We start from the raw sequence: 9,327 nt of genomic DNA, 5'->3' as shown, positions 1-9,327 counted from the left end.
TGTGGTAAAAATATATAAAAAACAGTTAAAAAATAATTCCAAAAAATGTGAAAACTAAATAAATTAAAAAATTAAATAAAAAGGAAAAAGTGCTTAATAAAAGAGAGTGTTCACTGTCCCACAACAGTCTTTTTATGAAAAAGCGCAAAATTTAAAAAAATTACAGTGTTCCCCAAAGTCTTTTTATGACCTCTTGGGGGACATATTATGTAGCAGAAATATATTAAGTTAAAAAAAAAGATACATAAAAGAAAAAACACCCACACCAATCAAAACCATCACCATTGCCGCCCCATTCACGTGAAACTTTTCATATTATATAGCAAAACAGCCTACACAAAATAGAGAACTAATTATAATAATTTATTTTGGTGTCAGTTTGCATATTTAAAGAATGAGGAGCCATAGTTTGAAAAAAATATACTTTTTAAAAACGTTTTGTACAGTTTCCCCCAAATAAAAATTGTTGCAAAAATTATTTTGGTAGTCCAACAAATAAGATAGTTACAACCATTTGAACCACCACGCGCGCTAAATCACAAAAAAGTGTTTGGTCCTTAAGGCCTTTTCGGGCCTGGTCATTCAAGCGTTAACCAATAGGCGCCTTCCCCACTAGCAAGGTAATGTGCTTACTGGTTACTGCAGGGCGCCTATAACTGGATTGGCAGGCGATGGTAGTAACCAGTGAGCTCCGTCCTCTGCAGTGAAGGAAAACGCTGATTTATAAATAGGAAGCAGGATGGAAGGAAATGTCGCCACTTTTCTGGTAAAAAATTATTTTTAACAAGTTTCTGCAGCATGGCCTCTGAAATCGAAAATTCATAATTACCTGCTCCACTCCGCTCTGGTCCTCTGCGCTGCCTCCATCTTCCGGTTCCTGCGCTGTTTACACCTGTCAGTGCATGGCCATGGTCACTTGCACGGCTCCAGTCAATGATTGGCTTCAGCAGTGACACGTTGCTTGTGACCACATCACCGCCTAAGCCAGTCATTGTCTGGAGTGGTGTATAATCATGTCCATGCACTGCCAGGTGTAAACAGCGGAGGCAATTCGAAGAAATAGAGAGGCGGGGAGCAAGTAAGTACAACTCTTTGGTTTCAGGGGTTATGCTGCAGCACGATATTTGGGACAATTACTGGGAACAAGTGTTCATTGGAGCTCTCATATCTTATATCTGGCCAGTATAATCCTGCAGCTGATCAGTCGATAAACAAGGAATTGCTCATTTGTCGGCTGATTTGCATTATTTATCAGGATGAAAGATGTCCGATTATCTGCAGCACGACTGTGGCAGCGATCACTTCTCCCCAGTCACTTTGCACTGGCTTGTGTAATAGGCAGATGAGCGCCGATCAACATTTTTTTATTTGCGGCCCCTTGAAATAGAGCGATGTGACAATGCGGCCCCCAGACCAAAAAAGGTTGTGCACCCCTGCTTTAGCCAATTTAATTGGTGCTGTTTGTGGATGTGTAATAACCCGGAGTGCCATTACCACTTCTTTTTGGCAACTTGCTACCATTTGCTATGTGCTAACGTATAACATGTAATGTATTTCATATCACCTCAGAACAGTTGCTAGGCCTGATGGTTAGGGGTCAGAGGGAACTGAATATCTGAGATTGGCTATTTCTCCGACTTGCAGGTGGTTGTGCAGGGAAAGCTTGGACTAAGGTCACAGAAAATATTACACTATAGCAATCGATGCAGACATAACTAAGCCCTCACTCTAATGATAAAATCTGTGACTCTTAGCCAATATATTTTGAACAAAACACATCTGTATCCACTTACCCAGCGCCAAGGTGGTCTCAGGTCAGGCAGGCCCTACTCTATACCTACCTATGCAGTTCTGCATCTTTGAGCGGACCCTGCATATATAGTGTGTTGCTCCTAGTTACCTCTGTGTGCACCAAGCAAACAATGAGAGGAGGAGCACACACACACCTATATGTACCACCTTAGGTGTGTGTGCCCCTCCTCTCATTGGTTGTTTATGCACACAGAGGTATGTTATGTCTGCATCTATTGCTATAGTGTATTATTTTCTGTGACTTCATAAATGTAGCCATACACATCCGCATATTTACTATCATATCGTGCAGGATATTTTGTATCTTTGTCCGTGATTTTTTTGAAAGCTTGAACTAATCTAACATTATCTGAACTCATTTATTCATAATGGTAGATTAATAACTTATTTTTGGATGAAAGCTGCATTTTGTGGCCTGTTACAATTATTTCTTCCGTCTGCCATTTTATTTGCCCTTACTGACCTCAGTAAATGCCATTTCCACTGTTTACCTGGGACAAGGTCATATTAATATATAAAAAGGGCCTCCTAGGAATCTGAAATAATGATAGTAATTATTTGAAATGATTGTTATTAAGAGTATTACTAAATTATATTTATGTCAATGAATTCTTGATGACTACACCTTGGTTGGGCTGGATTCCATAGTGTTTAGATCCACCTATTCTTCCAGTATAAATAGAGTGAGATGGATATTCGTATCTCAGAGTCTACTGCTGCTTGCTCAAGGTAGGTGACTTCTACTACTACTAGAAGATCATCCATAGTAGTTTTTCTGCAAGGCATTGCTCGTGAAGTTTCTCTTTCAGGAAATTCATAAGGACTATACTTCTAGAGGGACTCTTGAGTTTCAGGGATAAGTTGCTAAACTAGGAAGCCTTTATCAGAGCAGACATTCAGCCATTTATGGGACATGTTATAGGGCCTTCAACTATGCACAGGAGATATATGTTAAATGGCTGGGAGACCCACTGATGATTAGTGTGAAGTCCCATGTGCCTGTTCCTCCTCTCCACCACAAGCATGTTCCTTATTTGTGCAGTCATTACACACAGACTGTATGGAGTCTATAAGCAGCAATTCCCTATTTCCCCAAAATCACTTCTCACATATATTTCAGTAATTACTTGCTTGAGCAATATACACTCTGTTAATGGAGAAAATTGAAGAATACTGGCGAAACATGTCGGGGGCAGTGTTAGTTTTTAATCGCTGTGCACCACTCCACTGTTAACCAGCAACTAGCGGTCAGGCTGGCCGACGTTGCTTGGTTTGGTTTAGCAATCAAGTTAGTTGTGGTTTTGGCTACTGTGCACCGAGTCCGTGTTGCCACTAATCCCAGTCTGAGATCAACTGAGACGCTTTATGCGCCATTCACATACAGTCATGTGAAAAAATTAGGACACCCTTTGAAAGCATGTGGTTTTTTGTAACATTTTTAATAAAAGGTTATTTCATCTCCGTTTCAACAATACAGAGAGATTAAAGTAATCCAACTAAACAAAGAAAACTGAAGAAAAGTCTTTTCAAGATCTTCTGTAAATGTCATTCTACAAAAATGCCTATTCTAACTGAGGAAAAAGATAGGACACCCTCACATGTATTCCCTCTTAAATTGGCTCAGATCTCACACAGGTATATCACACCAGGTGCACATAATTAGTAGATCGTTACTCTGCATGTTGAATGAGGCTTGCCCTATTTAAACCTCAGACATTTAGTTTGGTGTGCTCCTGACTGTTGAAGTGAGAGTGAGCACCATGGTGAGAGCAAAAGAGCTGTCAGAGGACTTCAGAAAAAAGATTGTAGCAGCCTATGAGTCTGGGAAGGGATTTAAAAAGATCTCAAAAGATTTTGAAATCAGCCATTCCACTGTCCGGAAGATAGTCTACAAGTGGAGGGCTTTCAAAACAACTGCCAACATGCCCAGGACTGGTCGCCCCAGCAAGTTCACCCCAAGAGCAGACCGCAAGATGCTAAAAGAGGTCTCCAAAAACCCTAAAGTGTCATCTCGAGAACTACAGCAGGCTCTGGCTACTGTTGATGTAGAAGTACATGCCTCTACAATCAGAAAGAGACTGTACAAGTTTAACTTGCATGGGAGGTGTGCAAGGAGGAAACCTTTGCTTTCCAAGAGAAACATCGAGGCCAGACTGACATTTGCCAGAGATAAAGTTGACAAAGACCAGGACTTCTGGAATAATGTTCTTTGGACAGATGAGTCCAAAATTGAATTATTTGGACACAACAGCAGAGGACATGTTTGGCGTAAACCAAACACAGCATTCCAAGAAAAGAACCTCATACCAACTGTGAAGCATGGAGGTGGAAGTGTCATGGTTTGGGGCTGCTTTGCTGCAGCAGGACCTGGTCAGCTCACCATCATAGAATCCACGATGAATTCTACTGTGTATCAGAAGGTGCTTGAAGAACATGTGAGACCATCAGTTAGAAAATTAAAGCTGAAGCGGAACTGGACCATGCAACATGACAATGACCCAAAACATACTAGTAAATCAACCAAAGATTGGCTGAAAAAGAAGAAATGGAGAGTCCTGGAATGGCCAAGTCAAAGTCCAGATTTGAATCCCATTGAGATGCTGTGGGGTGACTTGAAAAGGGCTGTACGTGCAAGAAACCCCTCAAACATCTCACAGCTGAAAAAGTTCTGCATTGAGGAGTGGGGTAAAATTTCCTCAGACCGATGTCGAAGACTGGTAGATGGCTACAAGAACCGTCTCACTGCAGTTATTTCAGCCAAAGGAGGTAACACTCGCTATTAGGGGCAAGGGTGTCCTATCTTTTTCCTCAGTTAGAATAGGCATTTTTGTAGAATGACATTTACAGAAGATCTTGAAAAGACTTTTCTTCAGTTTTCTTTGTTTAGTTGGATTACTTTAATCTCTCTGTATTGTTGAAACGGAGATGAAATAACCTTTTATTAAAAATGTTACAAAAAACCACATGCTTTCAAAGGGTGTCCTAATTTTTTCACATGACTGTAGTGGGTTGATATTTCCATTTCTCCCACCACTCTATATGGCTGTTATCACAACCATTCTCAGCTGGCAGAGTCACCGCGGACGGTGGTACGGTAGTGTTCTGCCCTTACAGTGGTAAGGGTGAGAGATAGTGCCCATCTCTTCACCCTGCCTAATTGTCAAAGCAATACACCTATCAGTGAAGTGGTGTACTGTGTTTTTAACACCCCTTAATTTTTTGGTTCTGTTTAAGTTCAATTAAGAGTGCACCTCGCACACACTTAGCATTTAGGTTTCACCTGTATTCAAATAAAAGTGAAGTATTAATTTATACCTGGGTCAAGACAGGTTCTATTGCCTGGATAGGCATTTGTAAATAAACTAGTAAAATTACCTTACCCAGGTCAGGTCCTAATTATATTCATTACGTGTAGTGTAAGTGACGCTGAGTCCAGTTATGTCATTTTAACCTTCATACTCATTTGTATTCCAACACTGAGCTCCCACAAGCCAGCAGTAAAATGCATTGAGAGGACTGTTCTGCTCACTCACACAATCCCTCAATGCACTGGACTCGGCGTCACTTACACTATACACTGCTTATTATTATTATTTTTTATTTTTTTTCGAGGGGGGGGGGGGGGGTAGAGCTCCCTTTTAAACCGAGCAATTTTCCCTGCAGCAGAAATGAATCACGGTGCCCACTGAAACCAATGGGATGTTCATAAAATGCATTAAAAGAATTCTAAGGACCGAATCCTTGACGCGTGCACTGCCTGCACTTCCTAAGTCCCCAGTCCTTTAATCTACTTTAATGACTATTTTTTTAATTTCTCAACAGCTTTTATTCTACACAACCCCAAACCACAGCCATGGAAGGTAAGGTCCTCAGATTCATAGGTGGCTTCTTATCCAAATAAAATTAATCATTTGCATAAATAGTGAACCAAAGCAGTATATTTACCTTCTTTTTTTTTTTTTCAATTTCAGCATCAAACCCCTCCAAGAAGGTAAGATAAGAATTTGTCTTATAAAAAAAAAACAAGCCTGTTTTATTACATGTTCATGAACTGAAATGTTTGGAATGATTGAGGTTCTTCCAAAAACTTGCCTGTAATTCCCAGATGGTGGGGTACAGGATTAGGATACAGCTGGTCAGGCCGTGTTAAAATTTGGAAGAATGTATTAGCAATGTCCACTTTCAGAGCAGTAAAGTTTCTGAAAGCCTTAAACAAACACAGTATCATAGTCCAGTGCATGGCCTTCCAGATTCTGGACCTCTAATCCTCTCTCCTTCTGGAGCACGTTTATGTAGTAATGGCATTCTCAGAGAAAATGTCTCAGAGAAGGCGATTCTCTAGGCCTAATCTTCTAAGGAGTGAGACTAGGGATCTCCTAGCCCCCTAAAAAGGGTTGAGTTAGGATCGTTAATCCTGACCTAGCCATACAAAAATATCAAGTGCACAATGCAGTAAATTAGAACATTACAATACACCAAATGACATAATAACAATAAACCGTTTTGCAAGTTTTCGGTTCTGGGTTACTGTATATACACAACATGAAAACTGGCTGAACCGCTGATTTTAGCAGAGCTACAGACATCACTATAAATGAATTCTACCCTTGGACATATCTGTATTGTCAGAATCTGTACACTCATGATTCCTGTTTAATACTCTTAAATTATTACATGTAGGCATACAATCCGTATATAATATGTAAGAATATTTGGCACAATCTCTACATATTTCAAATTGTAGAAATCTAAATTTAAAATACAAATAAAACTCATGTATAAGGTCAAGTTGATATAAATAAAGTTACAATCCTACAAGCATTATTTGCTTTTATGTGAAGCGGAAAAGGGGAGAGAGGAGGCAGCGCCTCATGTGTGGTACAGTAGCAAAAAACTTCTAGTAAGATAATGAAATTGCGCTTACCAGAAAATGTTATGAAGAAGTCACAACGGTTTAGAATGCCTTGCTGGTAAAATTTCCCGACCAAATCTGTCTAAATCTGTGTTAGTGAGCACTTCTCCTTTGCCGAGATAATGCATCCCACCTCACAGGTGTGGCATATTATGGTGCTGATTAGACAGCCCACAATAAAAGGCCACTCCAAAATCTGCACAGTTTTGCCTTACTGGGGAAGGGGGAGGGGGGTCAGAAACCCAGTCCGTATCTGGTGTGGCCACCGTTTGTGTTCCAGTTTCTGCCAATATTCTGCAACTTCGCACAGCTATTGAAGAGGAGTGGACCAACATTCCACAGGTCACAATCAACAACCTGAGCAACTCTATGCGACGGAGATGTGTTGCGCTGCATGAGGCAAATGGTGGCCACACCAGATATTGACTGGTTTTTTAACCCCCTTCCCCAGTAAGGCAAAACTGTGCACATTTCAGAGTGGACTTTTATTGTGGGCAGTCTAAGGCACACCTGTGCAATATTCATGCTGTCTAATCAGCACCTTGATATGCCACACCTGTGAGGTGGGATGGATTATCTCGGCAAAGCAGAAGTGCTCACTAACACAGATTTAGACAGATTTGTGAACAATATTTGAGAGTAATGGGTCTTTTGAGTATGTAGAAAATGTTTCAGATCTATTAAGAATACAAATATCCTCATGACATTATGAAATCAATATGGAAACAGTTTTGTTCCTTTTTCCAGAAAAGGACACTCTTATCCATAGGCTGTGTCTGATATGGCAGCTCAACCTCATTCAAGTAAATAGGTCCAAGTTTCAGTACCAGATACAGCCCATAGACCAAGCTAGCATGTCGTGATAAAAGCAGACAGCTTTTATAATCCTGAACTCCTTTGAATATGTTCAAAATATACAAATATACCGATACTTAAAATACACAGTTTTCATGTATGGTTATTGTGCGAGTCTGGATTTGTCAGAGATCACATAATATTCAGAGTAATGTATCCATGTTTAACCTCTAATTTGATTTTGATATTATCTTCCCAGCCTTCTGGCAGCCAACAGAGCTCGGTAAGTGGAACTTGTTAAACCGGTATTGCATGCTATAAACTATTAGTATGAACTGAAGCCATGTTCTGTTTGACTTGTAGATCTGCACTTTATTATATTCTTTAACACACAAGAGGAAAAATCTTCATGAACAGTTGCCTTTTAGTGTAAAATGTATGTCTGTTTTTTTTATAGACCTCAACTGTAGTAAGCCAAGGAAGCAGCCAAACCCCAACCAGTGATCAACAGAGCCAGGGAAGTGGACAAGACAGTGGATACCAAGGGCAGACTGGCAGCAGCCAACAACAAGATCAAAGCAGTGGCCAGCAGGGCAGTGTAAATCAACAAGGACAGAATCAGAGAGGTGGTCAGCAGGGTGGTGGAAGCCAACAAGGACAGGATCAGAGAGATGGTCAGCAGACTGGTAGAAACCAACAAGCACAGGATCAGAGCAGTGGCCAGCAGACTGGGGGAAGTGGGCAACAAAGTTGTGGAACCCAGCAAGGAGGACAGAGTCAAGGAGATGAACAGGATTCTTCTTATAACCCTAAACAAGGAAAAGATAAGCAATAGACCTGTGGTTTACACTCCAATATCTATGTATACCTGATGATAATTACTGTCCCTTCATCCTTACCAAATTATTCTATAGCCAAAGCATATAAATAAAATTATGTTGTGATTACAGCAATTAAATGTCTCCTCTTGTCATTTAAGTCAACCAATATGAAAAGGGCTCATTACCTACTAAATAAATCACAGGTGTAAGAAATTATTTTTATATATATATATATATATATATATATATATTATATATTTTATATATAATACACCCTCTTACTGGGTCTGATTCCAAGGTTGGATGCAATAAATTTGACACAAGTGTGAGTGTTTAAAAAAGGTATATTTATAGTGTGGAAAATTGATATTACAGTTATTATAGATAAGTATCTATGGAGTTACAGTGGAACAAAAATAAATAAATATTACATATACATAGATTTTTGCACACAACAATAATTACTGTTACTTACAAATTCCAGTATACAATATTACAGTATGCTACTTTCAAGTTGGTAACTTAACATTAAAATTCCTTACAGTTTATAGTTAGCAAATATGGGCCTCCAATCCATCTCTCTCCTCTTCTTCTCCAGCTCCCTCCCAAGTTCCTTCCAGCTCCCTCCCAAGTTCCTTCCAGCTCCCTCCCAAGTTCCTTCCAGCTCCCTCCCAAGTTCCTTCCAGCTCCCTCCCCTCAATGTCCAAATTATGGATCTTTTATCCCTTGAGAGCTATCAACGCCAATTGTCAACAGCTGGAGAGCCGCAGATTGGCCATCCCTGAACTAAATATTAGAGTGTGTGATTTTTTTTTGGCCAGGCAGTGTATATTAAGGTTTGAAAAGAAGTAAGATGGGCACTCATATATCTAGATCACAAGGTAGGCAAAGCGACTCAAATAATATATTAATTTATTAGTAGCGATAAATTGAACAAATTTATATGAGCAATACACAGTAATGTTATACCCTAAACAGAACTAAGTT

At 39.8% G+C, this 9,327-nt stretch overlaps 1 protein-coding gene across 1 annotated transcript; it reads left to right on the top strand.

Annotated features, from left to right (window-relative positions):
* The first annotated feature begins 2,500 nt into the window (after positions 1 to 2,500).
* Positions 2,501 to 8,472, top strand: LOC122935422 (protein argonaute-2-like). The gene is made up of 5 exons (XM_044291191.1): positions 2,501 to 2,541; positions 5,635 to 5,672; positions 5,784 to 5,803; positions 7,779 to 7,802; positions 7,977 to 8,472. Exons 1-5 carry the CDS (start codon positions 2,501 to 2,503, stop codon positions 8,352 to 8,354), a joined length of 501 nt encoding a protein of 166 aa, XP_044147126.1. The 3' UTR covers positions 8,355 to 8,472.
* The last annotated feature ends 855 nt before the right edge of the window (positions 8,473 to 9,327 follow it).

This window comes from Bufo gargarizans, chromosome 4 (assembly GCF_014858855.1).
Source record: "Bufo gargarizans isolate SCDJY-AF-19 chromosome 4, ASM1485885v1, whole genome shotgun sequence".
NCBI lineage: Eukaryota > Metazoa > Chordata > Amphibia > Anura > Bufonidae > Bufo > Bufo gargarizans.
The sequence above is the reverse complement of the archived record's forward strand: the minus strand, read 5'-3'. Positions and strand labels throughout refer to the sequence as shown.

Bases quoted from the DNA above. Each gene is read 5' to 3' on its own strand.
- LOC122935422 (XM_044291191.1), top strand. From the start codon at position 2,501: ATGGATATTCGTATCTCAGAGTCTACTGCTGCTTGCTCAAG. The intron at 2,542-5,634 runs GTAGGTGACTTC...ATTTCTCAACAG, and splicing joins TCTACTGCTGCTTGCTCAAG to CTTTTATTCTACACAACCCC. The intron at 5,673-5,783 runs GTAAGGTCCTCA...TTTCAATTTCAG, and splicing joins CCAAACCACAGCCATGGAAG to CATCAAACCCCTCCAAGAAG.